We start from the raw sequence: 13133 nt of genomic DNA, 5'->3' as shown, positions 1-13133 counted from the left end.
TGGCACACAAGGAATTGCCAAGGTCAGGTTGTGTGTGGCGCTAGTTGCCCAGCCTGTCTGTTTCTTCAGTGCTTTATTTTAGCTCAGTTTTGCAAAAGTGTTTTGATTGATTTTCTCTCTTTCCTCTCTTTATGCTGTGGTGTGTGTGTGCATGTCCAACTTGGGCCTGAGCAAGGCCTGTTGTGAGGGTTCTGTGGCTGCAGGTAGCGGACCTGTTCACTTAAACACTGTACCTCTAATGTACTCCAGATGATCCAGCTATTTATAACTCTCCACCATGCATGTGTGCGCACACACACAGTCCTCTGCCCTGTTGTAAACCTGGTGCCTGGTTTCATTTCTTGAGACTAGTTTGTTAAAAATGCACTCACACAAACACACACTCTTGCATTTATATGTGTTTTTGTTCTCTGCAAGACCTTTTACCTCTTTTTTTAATAGGTGGTGTAGTTTCAGACTTTTTCTGTCATGCTGTTACTCCCGTTTGTGTGTGAGTGTGCATGCTTTTGTGTATGTGAGTTGGCACAAACCTTTACCAGGCAGCTGGGGGAAGAGGGTAATGGGGCATTTAAGACTGTTTTACAGGACTTGAAAAAAAAAACATGCAAATAGTTCATATGACACCTAATGCCAGACTTTCCATAACATTACATAACCGGTACCTTCTGGGAGTGAGATAAAAGGGAGACAGCCAAAAAAACAAAAAAAAACAACAAGCAAGCCAGACAAGTAAGTATAATGTTCTAATATTCAACTTTGTGCAAAATAGAAAAGCTAAACAGCAACAACAATAACAGATTGGCCAGTGATAATCATTGCATTGGCAAGACTATGTTTTCTTACAGTGTTGGCCCCTTTCTGCTTGTCTCAATGTGGTTTTTGTACTTTTTTAAAAGCACACTCATACTCTCCAGTGTTGCACACACATTGTTGGTGAACAGTGCTGAGCAAATAGTGAGGCATAATGAGTGTTTTGGTATTTGTGTATAGAGGTAAGAAAAAAGAGAAGAAATGGAGAGAGTTTTGAAGAAGAGGAGGAAATGAGAGATGGGGAGATATACAAAGCAAAGCAGATTATGCAATAGACTAAGAAAAAGAGAATATAATATAGAGGAGGAGAGGTACAAGGAAATTTGGGATACGAAAGGGGGGAGAGACCGATGCAGGGAGACAGAAACAGACCACCTCGAAGTAATGAGAGAAGGAGCGAGGAGGGAGGAATGAAAGAAAGAAGGTTCGAGAAAGACAGAGACCACCCCACAGTGAACACCAGTGGGAAGGCTACAGATTTCAGTGGCTATGGCTCTGTTAGCACAGCTTCCCTCACGTAGGCCAACAGTGAAGCTGGAGTCACTACTACTGCCAGGTCATCCCACACTTTACCCTTGTTTGTATATGTGTACTTGTTTATGACAGGGGTCCTCAGAACACCAATAAACTATGTCTGTGCCCTTGTTATTGCTTTCATCAGAGAATAACTTAAGAGCTTTATATAATACAAAATGATGCAACACTCACTGTGTCTATGCTTGTGTGTGTGTTCCACGAATCTCCGAGCAGAGTCAGAACAATACTGTCTACTATGAACACAAGAAGGAAACACACGTTTCCCCATTGAAAGCCACACTCCCATCGTTGTGAATGGTCCTATGTTGAGTCACACAATGCCCTCTCTCTCTGTGGAAATAACACTTGCTGTGTTGTGCATGACCTGGGGCTGTTCCATACTGATAGTCCACAGATCAATGCATGATAATGTGGTTTTATAAGATAAACATGAAGAAAACCTCTTTAACTTTCATCAGTAGATCCCCTAGAGTTCCCCATTCTCAGCCAGAATTAGACATTAAAATAGCTTAAATCCAATAAAGGAACTTTGAGTATGGTAAGTAAATTAAGTTAGGAGAAAGTGTCTGTCTTTGATAAACTGTCTGTGTTTATATTCATAAAGCGGGGCCACTGTGATATTGTCTGGTATGTGAAGAGTTATAAGAGGCTTGTGCTTAACGCAATCTGTAAGATAAACAGCCCCAGGCAGGAGCTATGAGAGGATTCATATATGTTCGTTCCCTTCTTCCTGCCCCCTTTTCATGGGGTATTTTCTGCTTTTTCTCACTTTATCAGCTCATTCATTTTCAAACTCATCCAAACAACCTGATATTTTTGTTCCCATCCCATTCTCCTCCATGATCTGTTACTTTGCTCTCCTCTGCCTGTGCATCTGAGAAGTATTAGTGAACTGAGAGGTCATTTTGTTGAGGTGAATGTGGAGGCTCGTGGTCCAGCTGGGGGTCGCTATAGTCAGAGGACAGGGTCAGTTTGACAGGTCACAGGTCATGAAAGATGGGTGCTGCTGGCACCGACCTCAGGGAATGTGTGTGTGTGTGTGTGCGCTCATTATGTTACTGGGCTGCCAATTAGGAATCTACCCTGATTTCCTCTGTGTCACCTTTCTGTCATTTTGTTCCTGTTTGCTTTACCAAAACTCCAAATTGTACAGAGCAGTACTCTTTCAAAATTCTCACACTATTACTTCGTATTTACATTTGTTTATTTCTTGAAACAAGTACAATGCAGGTTTCCTGTTAATAAAAATATCAAGCCCAGGTTGAGATGACTGAAATGACACCAATGGTTATTTTGTCAGATTTTGAAAAGCTCTGCAGCCACAGAAAGCAATATGCCTCCACTCCTTATCATATCTGAACATGTGTATGTGGTGTAGAGCCCCTTTACATTAAACCATGAAGAGCAAGTTTGACCTCAGAATTCTGAACCAATTTCATAATAAATATACAATTAAGTATGAAATAATAACAAAAGCACATGATTGTTTTGAGTCTTGTGTTGTTAATAAAGTTTATTCCAGCAGTGATGAGTTGAGTTGGAGGGTTTGAGCAGTATTTCATTTTAGAGAATGTCCACAGGTACAATTTCTTTGATTTGAGATGCAGGAGTCCAAAGCAGTCAATCGCAAATAATAGTGCGCACACAGAAACATAGGTAAACACACTTGTTATCAACACACACATATACACAAACTTCTTCAGGTTGAAATGAAACACAGATAATTAGCTTTAATGGGAACCAGACATGTAAGTCTAGTCTCTCTTGCTCCTTCTCCTTTGTTTGTGTGTGTGTGCATGTCTGCCTCAGCCTGACTTCCTTTCCCCCCCGTGCCTTTTAGTGACGTTGAAGGTTAATGCAAACCAGGGCTTGTTAACCTGTAATGAGGAACTTCAGAGCGAGCGATGGAAGTGAGGGACACACAAAGCTGAAAGAAGTAAAAAGAGACAGGTCTGCCTCTGTTGAAGTGTCTAAACAGCGAAACAAATGACAACCTGGGCGCCATCAATATGGAGGAGGGAAATGCATTTTGAAAACACAAACAGGCCTGTATCTTTGACTTTTAGATCAGTTTAAGATACATACTACAAGAAGGTATATACTGTGATTAATGAGCAGGAGAGAGTGTGTTTGAGTGTGTGTCAGTGATCAAAGAGTCTATAAATCATTGCACTCTTGAATCCAGAGGGCCAGATGCCTTCACACTGATAACAAGCAGTCATCCCATTACCTTCAGACATCAAAGGTGGACAGCAGAAGCCCTTTTCCCACTTCTTCTTCTCTCTCTCTCTCTCTCTCTGTGGAATATATTTCCCTTTTTGGTAAGCATGAAAAATTGTGTGTGCATAACCTATATGTGTGTGTGTTTTGAAGCCTTAGAGGTGACATTCCTTTATGTCAGAGCAACAGCCTCAAGTTTAAGATAACATGGCCACGGTGATCTAAGGGTGGGAATCAATTCCCCCCTGTGGCTGGAGGGGGCCTCAGGTCAGAGCTGATGGCTTTACCTTCTGCACACAAGCCGTGATGCAAAAACACAGTAATGCTCCCATAATCACCCCACAGCAACCGTATAGAGAGATGAGGAATGCATTCCAGTGAGTTTGTATCTTTCATCTCTGCTGGTCCAGCTGATATAGTGGTCTTGCTCCTTTAGGATCTTCACTGTGATATATAAACATTTATTACAGGACATTCACTGACAATTGAGGAATGGTAACTTTTGATTTTAGGCATTAAAAGCAATGTAGGCCTCATCCAGTCTTGGTCTATTTTGTCATACCTTCCTTGACTCTATATAAGGACATAGTTTAGCCTATGCTCTTTTTATATTGAGCTATTTTCAGGTGCTAAATGAGTGAATGGACTATTTTCATTTTTCTTAAGAAGCTTGCTTTTGTAGGTTGTATGATCCAGTGGCTTCTAATTAAGAGAATATCAATCTCTAAACAATATTTTATAAGTTATATAAAAGTAATTGTATTTTACCTTTTTTATGTAGACTTTCTCTTTCTGTAAAAAAGGGAGTTTTGTGGCACAACCTGAATGTGTTTTCATTTCAGTGAAACTTAATCTGTAGGAGGCCCGAACAGCAAAAATCAAGACATGGATTTTTTTTGTTAATTTGATAACAATATAAATGGTTTTATACATCCAAGTGCAAAGCCAGTTTTGAGTTAAATATCATATGCACTTTCTAAGATGATTATGTTTTTCTCATGGTAATTTTAAGTCTTATTTTGATATTTTATGGTATTTATATGTGGGGGGAAATAATTCTTCTTATTTTTATTTTTTAATCAGAATTGCAGGTTGTCTATTCAGCCTGCATTATGGGCCTCATCCACCCCATTTATCTGTCAAAGCTCTTGGGGGTAACTACTGCAGCACCTGGAGGAGACCCCCATGCTGACCTCTGGCTTGGAGGACATCTGGGAATATCTTGTATGTCTCCCACAGCTCGACATTTACTCTGCTCAAACATACCACTGGCTAATTATGGCTTTCCCAGATCCCTGAGATCAAGAAATCACTACAGAATAAGTCATGGCTATGAGATGTTTTCTTTTGCCCTCTTCCACTGTGGTTTAGTTAACTGGCGATTCAGCAACAACCAATGAAAAGAAACTCTCTGCACTGACCTAAAGTACTGAAATTATGGGAAATGAGTTTGTTTAAAAAAAAATTCAGGTATTTAAAGCAATGTTTTGTCAGAGTAACTGCCCTCACCAGTTGAGTCTCTGAAATGTACCAGTTTATTGTTCATCCTCAGATTGGAGACTAAAGTTTGTGACTTATAATGAATATATACTCAGACAGCTGTAAAGTATGAAATATATTTTCACTTTTTTATTCAAGATATTAGCAAATATTTACAAAACTCCAAAATGCACAGACTCCAAATCCATTGACCATTTTATCCAAAAAAACAAAAATAAATAACTTTTATTTGAGAAGGGGAATGACTTTCAAACCTGTGTAGAAAAATAAATACAAAGTACTTCATTTGCTGTGAAACACTGTCACAGGGAATGTGGAATCAAATGCCCCCCGTCCACCCCCCTCAAAATAGAGCAGTTCCTCAGAGCTCATTTTGTTTTTACAACATTCATAGTCGCAGTGGTCTTTTTTTTCTTCATATCTGTCCAGTCTGTCCTAAGTGCTCCTTTGCAAACATTACAGTCCAAGCAAAGAGAAATATGACATGCCTGCCTCTAAGCCCTGGAGCACAGTGGCTGGGCCTCAGCTGTGGTTGGCCTGTTCATCCTCTGAAAGATGAACACGATCCTCTGGTTCCTCAGTATGGATAATCTGCAAAGGAAATTACATTTTGATTAAGAAAAAAAAAACTTATTAATACAAATTAATTGTTGAATGACTGAGGTTGTAGCATGTAATGCGTTTGTATTTCCAGTGACCTAGTTGTGACCAGTGAGGTAAAATCATGTAACAAGTGTCAGAAAAATCAACATTTCCCCCTTAAAACCCTAACATATCACAAGAATCACGTATAAATACACAGTGATGGCAAATTTGGTACTGTAGTATGGGTGGTGAAGTCCAATAGTGTGTGTACAAATGTGTTACAAATAATGTGTGTAGCTGAAGGTTTGTGTACCATGTATGCTGATCTCCACTGCTTTCCTAACTAAACTAAGACAGTTGTAACGATTTTAGCCAAAATATCCCTACTGGAACATTAATCCCTTACTCAATTACTTTGAGATTTCATCTTGGTGCCATGTGTAAAATGCTCATTATGAACATCTTGGCACAGCTTACCGTCCCTACACAATGAAAACTGACAGGAGCTCATCCTACCGTTCCGTCTGACCCACAGCAGTCCTGTTAGTGGGACGTCGTAGACAAGGACCACGCGCCCCCCATCCTCCAGACCGAGAACGCGTAGCTCAAGCGCTCGTGCGCCACGTAGCTGCAGCTGGTCCCTCGTGCGTCCAGCTCGTCGCTCTGCAGGACTTGGCACAGGAAGTCGATGTACCGGGCTGCCAGCTTTAGCGTCTGGATCTTACTGAGTTTGTCCGACGGTAAGGTGGGGATGATCTTACGCAACGAGGTGAATGCCTCGTTGAGAGATTGCGTCCGTTGCCGCTCGCGGATGTTAGCCATCACGCGCTGCGTCTGCAGGTCATCAAAGGAGTGCGCGGGGCTGCTGCTGGCCTCGCTGTCGCCGCTGCCTGCGCTGCCACCTCCACCATCGCAACTTTTTCTGCGTTTCTTCTTCCCAAGGCTCGGGCTCTCCGCGTCCCCCTCCTCCTCCTCATCTATGCTCCTTCGCGCCGCCCGCCGCTTCCGCGTGCCTCTCCTCGGAAGCTGTCGGTCGTTCTCTTCCTCGCTGTTCCCCGCACTGTCCATTGGGGAGTCCTCTTCCCTCATCGTCTTGTATAAAACTTTTCTGTGGTGTATAGGATCGCTAACCCCTGGCCTGAATCATCTGAACTTGTTACAAAATTTATAAACAGGACAGGTAATAAGAAGCGTGGCCTGCACTGGGGTGTGGGTTGGTATTACGGTAACTCTCATGCGCCACGGAGAGAGAGAGGTGGCTGCCAAACTGGGATGACCGGGGCTCTTATAGGAGCAGGCAGGAGGACTTGGGGGAGCGCTGTGATTGGGTGATGAGAGCTGTAACATAATACTGCAGGAGAAGCAGAAGAATAGCTATAATATTAGGAGCAGAGTTTAAGGCATGCAGACTCCTGTACGCAAGACTGGGAACGTGGGTGTGGTAGGGCTGTGTAGATTTGTGCATTTGTGAATTAAACAGAGAAACTGGCATTTCAATCGAGAAATTATCTTTGCAAAGGAATTTCTCTTTTCGTTATTAGACAAATATTCAAGTATGTCTGCAATTTCCCAATTTGTTTCCATTTCATTTTGATTTCTGAACTCACATCTTGTTGACCAGAGTTTGATTCACAGTCTGCTCCTATACATACTGCCTTTTATACAGGTCATTTAAAATCGTTTTCAAAGTGGCTTTTTAAAAATGTACTTGCTTTTATCGCAAATCGGTCCAAGACAATGATAACATAATAGAAATTCCTCCTCAAGCCATTTATCTGTTGCAGGGCGTCAAGTCTCCCTGTACAGGCCTAGACATTGCCTGAGATGGGAGCAGTGCTGGTGGTGAAAAATATCAGACCTACTGAAACACAGGAGGTTGTCACAGCAGGAGGTCACAGCTCGTATAAGCAGATCGAGGTGTTTATTTTCCCGTCAGCGGCCCCGCGTTGAGGTATGCGCTTAAATGCGCCTGACCCCAGCAGGGATCTCGACATTGCGGCTCAGGTTTAAAAGAGGAGCCGTCCCAGGGATCTCTCAGGGTGGATCCGTGCTCACAGCGGGATCGCTAAAGGCGGTGTACGGCTGGATGAAATGCAAACATGAGCTGATTAAGATGGACCGAGGAGGCAGAGAGAAAGAGGCAATCGCACAAACAAAGCTTAAACATGACCACCCCACTGGTCACTGTGGTCTACCGTGATATAATATAAAAACTAGCAGAAATACCTCTCCATGTAATTGAATAGATCTGGACACTTGTGGCCTGTGAACCATCCACCAGGAGGCCTCGCAGCTGATGACAGAGGATGGCGCATGACCAGGGGCACAGCAGACCTGGCCTGGGCCCTTTTTATAAGAGGCACCACCACAAGCACCTTTCGGGCCTGGGTCTCCCAGAATTAAATATTTCTCTGTTATTCTCTTTTTCATGTGTGGAGGGTCCGTCACCTAGCCTGCCTCTCCGTAGCTTGTCTCATACCTCTCATCATATACCTGACTCAGTTTACACCTCAGTGCCAAAGACAATATCCAGCGTCGCAGTAAGCCTTGAATTTACGATTCAGATCCGCTGCATTTCAAACTTATTTACACGTGACGGGGAAGATTTCAAGGGCCAATAAATCCGCCTTATTTGCTGTTTGAGTAGAACCAGGCTGCCACAGCTGTCCCGTGTCTGACGCACCAGGTGAGGCGAGCGGCCGTGTCGCTCTCCAAGGTGCTGAAAAACACACCTGAAGCTTTGGACTAGCCTAGAATCGTCTTTAAAATGTCATCATATAGAAAACAGAAAGTTGTGTTAAGTGTTACAATTCCGATTTACGTTCTTAAAATAGTAGCCTACTGGATGTAACCTTCTAATATAAATAAATGCACCTTGGTCACAAACTTGGCAGGCGCATGCTCAAATATGACGCACAATACTATAGATTTAGTCAAAATGAGTCTGTATTAAGTTTAAAACCCGATTATTTAAATGAAATCTTTTTTAATCGTTGCAATGCAGAGGAAAGAATGCAGCATTAGCCTATAGGATCTGTTTAATGTAGAATATTCTAAATGAAATATTCAGAGAAGCTGTTCTCGGCTTGTTTTTGTCTATTAATTAAATCATATACATACATATATATATACATATAAGAGTGGGATAGAGATGATAAATACTGAATGTCATCTGAGAACAGCTCATAGCTTCATTCATTTGTGTCAGTGTTCAGGGGAGTCTTCTTAAATAAAGGTTGCGTTGGCCCATGGTGTCTCAGGTGCTCTCCAGCAGGTCCATCATGAAGGAGATGTAGACGATGGCCAGACGAAGTGTCTCAATACGGGACAGTCTCTTCTCGTAAGCGAATGTGGGAACTTTCCTCCTCAGTTCATCAAACGCTTCATTCAGGCTAAACATCCTCTTCCTTTCCCGCACATTGGCTGCCTGCCGCTGGACCACGGTGATGATCCTCCTCCGTTTGGACTTGGTGTGTCCGTGCGCTCCGCGGCTGTAGTATCTCGGTGCGCTCATCACTAGATGGTCGGCGCGGAGCTCCGCAGTGCGCGCCCCGTTTTCTAGGCTCCGATTCCAGGATGAGTCATTCAGCCGTGTGTGGTTGTACGGACTGGATGGGGTATTATCCACCTGCTGCCTGGGTTCTAAAACATACTTTTGCGGAAACTCATTCAGGTTCATATCACTGACAAAATGTATTAACGTGGAGTCCACTAAGCGGCCTTGCATCTCCATATTCAGTCCCCAACTGAAGTCTCACAGAGAATATCGCTTCTATATGTCTGCTATTAAGTCAAGCGCAAAACCTGACGCCAATCAAAGATTTCAAGACTGTTTAAACTCATTCACCAAAGCAGCAGAGCATTTCAGCGAGCAAGTCCAAACTTCGCCAAATCCGGTCAGAGCACGACAGGGTGAGATCCTCGTTGGCTCACCTCCAAGGGCATTTCCTGCTGTTTTAATAAGTCGTATACGCCACCTCACAGCGCGACATCTTCTATGTCCCCTCTATCTCTAAATAAAGTCCATTTCTGACATTATTCGCTCGGTGAGTGGATTGAATCCGACTAGAGAAGCTTAAAAGGGCCAAGAGGAAGCTGGAGGGCCTCACCAATTGATGTGCTGTCCTCATGGAGGCTCTTAATGAGCTTCTGAAGAACGGAGGCTCTTGACAGAGGGTCATGCAGTCTTGTTTGCACTCTCCCCTCTGCTTCAGAGGCTAAATAATGACACTTTTACCACTTAAACAGACCAGGGGAAGACCAAATAGAACATTCCCTAACAGTCACTACACACCACAAGCTTTTCTGTTGCAAATTAAAGCAAATAACTGTCCGTTCCCATGGCGGGACAGAGTCCAGCGCTTTGTGCTTGGTCACTGAAAGCTCTGCATTGTGAGACCATTTTTTAAATTGCTGTTTTTAATGATGATGATAGTGGTGATGACAAAGTTAAAAGATGCACTGCACTAATGTTATGAACTCGGTCACCCATCCCAATTTGTCAGCTTTTCTGAAAGCTAATAACACAGTTGTATAAATACTTGAACAGAGCGCCGGAATGCACGAATTTCATTAATTTTTTTTGGAACTGTACAGAGCTGAAATGGTCTTCAGCTCAGAGTTTAAGGTGGTTTGGGTTAAAATAACTTATTCAGCTATTGTTGTTTAGGATGGCCATCCATCTTACTGGTCTGCCAGGGTTGTGTTTGCAGTCATAGGGCATATCCCACGTATGATGAGAAATTGTTCTAAATACTGTGCAAGAAAGATTCAAACTTTTGGCTTTACAGAAGTGAAACTACATAGGTGATCATAGTATGGAGTGGTTCATCCCATCAGGGAGGTCATAGGTTATGGTTCATGTCAGAACAACACCTGAAGCTTTGCAGAAATTTGCTGTTTGAATGATGTTGCTCTTCATACTGCTATTAGGCTTGAAGGGTCACATTGGATACTAAGCTCTACATATTTTCTTTATGTCTGAATGTCTTCTGTGAAAAAGACATAATAATGAATGGGTTAACAAGATATAAGGACATTTTAAAGTGCTTATCAGGACATTCATTAACAACTATAATGTGTCACATGATGTATTTTAACTAGTAAACAGACAATGAATGCTGGATGACATTATTGTAATAATATGTAATGATGTTTGAAATACATTCATGAACAGTTTGTGAATACTTGTGCATAGATACTTTATAACACACAGTAAGAACTTCTCAATAATGGGATTCAAACTAACTTATATTGTGTCACCAAGTATTCATTGATTTATGGATGCTCTATTGTTATCACTGTAGATATGTTTCACTTAGTAATTCTGCTTATAAATGTTAAATAGGGGTAGATGAAAGTGTTACTGCAAGTAATTAGTCATCATGAGTCAAAAGTAAATAAATGCCAACAGTAACTCTGTGTGGTTTTCTGCTACTTGAAGTCCCTTGTGCATTCCTATGCAATTATTACATATACACAAGAGTGTCAGTCTTGTATACACACTATGGCCAATGTGTATCTTCTCCATCTCCCTCTTCTTCCTCTCTCCTCTCTGTTTTCTCGGCAGGCAGATAAACATGATTGGACATTCCTCCGGTTGTTGTGGAAACGCTGAGAAAGCACAGCTGGGTGGGAGAATATGAGGTAATCTCACCCTGGGGCTGCTGGGTAAATATTGGTCTTAAATAAGGAGTAAAACCTTAATACATCAATGAGTAAAACCCCAAAAGAGACACACAGCCACACACAGACACATATATTGGGGTTTATCCCAGTTTTGTCGTAGTGGAGACACAGAGGACAGACAGTCATAATGACCCATTTCCTGCTCTGTTGTGTTATTAGTGGTTATACAAAGTCAAATTAATGAGAGGCTGTGATGTGACTAAATGTTTGTGGGAAGCAGCGTGAAACTTCAAACTTTGTCGTAAAACCTGAATGTTCAACTCAGAGAAGTGGATTTTTATCATTTGTGAACAAGATTAAAGAGTCTGTGAGGCTGTACTGAGACTCAGCAGTGCTTTGAGCTAGCACCAGAATGTGAACAGCTGCACAACAGCAAGGCTAACATGCTGAGGTTTAGCGGGTAGCCTTTAATGTTTACCATGTTCACCATCTTCTTTAGCATGCTAAAGTGTGCTAATTAGCGCTAAACACAAAGTACAAAAATTCAGCCTCACCAGAGTGAATACACCCAACATCCAAATGCAGCCTCTTTGACCCTAAACCCCCGTTGGATATGTGATCCATTATCACCATAATACCAGTGTAAAATGTGAGTAGGTAGTCTGAGAAGTATGCACTTTGAATCCTGTGTGTTGGGAAACATCATTTCACAAATTTCACATGATGACTGAATGTGGAAAAAGTGTGGAATTCTAACATGTAAGCACTGTGTAGTCGTTCAGTAGTTTGTGAAGATATGGAGATCACTAGAGAACTTTATGTGTCCATTGTGCTGTACAGAGCTGTTCTCACCATGTAAATCTGTCTTCCTACTTCTCCTCTGTCCTCAGTGTGATGCAAGAATATAGCCAAATCTCTCCCACTACCGCTGTAAATCTGAAACTAGACACTTCTCTCTCATTCAGTTTCTTTCTCAGCTTTTTTCTCTCTCCCCTTCCTTTCCTCAGTTTTCCCTTTGGTTTCCCTCTACATTGCTCTCATTTTCACAGCTTGTTTTCTCTCCTTGTTAATTACACATACACATGGTACGTCCTTCACCCCAGCTCTGTTGAAAAAATTATGAGTTTTACAAAAAGCCAGTTCCTCACCTCACTCACATCAAAGCAGAGACATCAAGTTGATGTTTTTGTAAACTGACTGCATATAGAAACATAATATGCATAAAGGAGAAATTCTGAATGATTATCTTTAAACTGTAAACCTTGTACAGCACGTTATGGCAACACCACACATAATTATAGTCATGCCAATAAAGAAAATCTGGGTTTTGAATTAAACAATCTGAGAGAAGAGGGGAGTCAGACAGGGTCGGGGGGAGTAAAGGAGATGAGTTTAACTCCTGACCTATCTGCCTCTTCTTCATTGTGTCACTCTGACTCTGCCAGTGTTTCTTTCCTTCTCTCTCCACACCCAGAAGCTGACTCATTGGTTCACTTGTCCCGCCTTCCTCTACACCTCGCCCTATGATTGGCTTGGCGCTTTAGCTAACAACCAAGCATGTGGTGTTTACACAGCTGGGTGGCCAGTGGAAGGTAGTGAAGGACTGTGGTTCTTGTTACCATTGCTAACTCTGAGAGACGAGACAGTCCAAGTAACTTCAAAACAGTGCTGATTTATTCAAAGGATCACAGGTAAAATTAACATTACACGCTCAGGTATCTTGCACCTCCAAACTGCTCGCAGGCAGATGTAAGATGAAAGACCCTGAACCCACCAGGCCTATACATTATATCCCTGGTGTGTAGCTAAAAACATTCTCACGACCTCTAGTACATGTCGTGACTTAAACATAA

At 42.1% G+C, this 13133-nt stretch overlaps 2 protein-coding genes across 2 annotated transcripts; both read right to left on the bottom strand.

Annotated features, from left to right (window-relative positions):
- Positions 1-5237: 5237 nt before the first annotated feature.
- On the bottom strand, positions 5238-7040 carry twist1a (twist family bHLH transcription factor 1a). The gene is made up of 2 exons (XM_020587991.1): positions 6169-7040; positions 5238-5658 (listed from the first exon to the last, which is right to left on the bottom strand). Exon 1 carries the CDS (start codon positions 6739-6741, stop codon positions 6196-6198), a length of 546 nt encoding a protein of 181 aa, XP_020443647.1. The 5' UTR covers positions 6742-7040; the 3' UTR covers positions 5238-5658; positions 6169-6195.
- A 1825-nt stretch (positions 7041-8865) lies between these two features.
- LOC109952763 (fer3-like protein) lies at positions 8866-9635 on the bottom strand. Its single transcript, XM_020587992.1, has one exon. The coding sequence runs from the start codon at positions 9383-9385 to the stop codon at positions 8909-8911; it is 477 nt and encodes a 158-aa protein (XP_020443648.1). The 5' UTR covers positions 9386-9635; the 3' UTR covers positions 8866-8908.
- Positions 9636-13133: the final 3498 nt, after the last annotated feature.

This window comes from Monopterus albus, unplaced genomic scaffold, assembly GCF_001952655.1.
Source record: "Monopterus albus unplaced genomic scaffold, M_albus_1.0 scaffold493.1, whole genome shotgun sequence".
Taxonomy (NCBI): Eukaryota; Metazoa; Chordata; class Actinopteri; order Synbranchiformes; family Synbranchidae; genus Monopterus; species Monopterus albus.
This window is presented reverse-complemented; position numbering and strand designations above follow the sequence as displayed.

What these genes read in the sequence shown, in the direction of transcription:
- LOC109952763 (XM_020587992.1), bottom strand. Translation starts at nt 9,385, where the DNA reads ATGGAGATGCAAGGCCGCTTAGTGGACTCCACGTTAATACATTTTGTC.
- twist1a (XM_020587991.1), bottom strand. Translation starts at nt 6,741, where the DNA reads ATGAGGGAAGAGGACTCCCCAATGGACAGTGCGGGGAACAGCGAGGAA.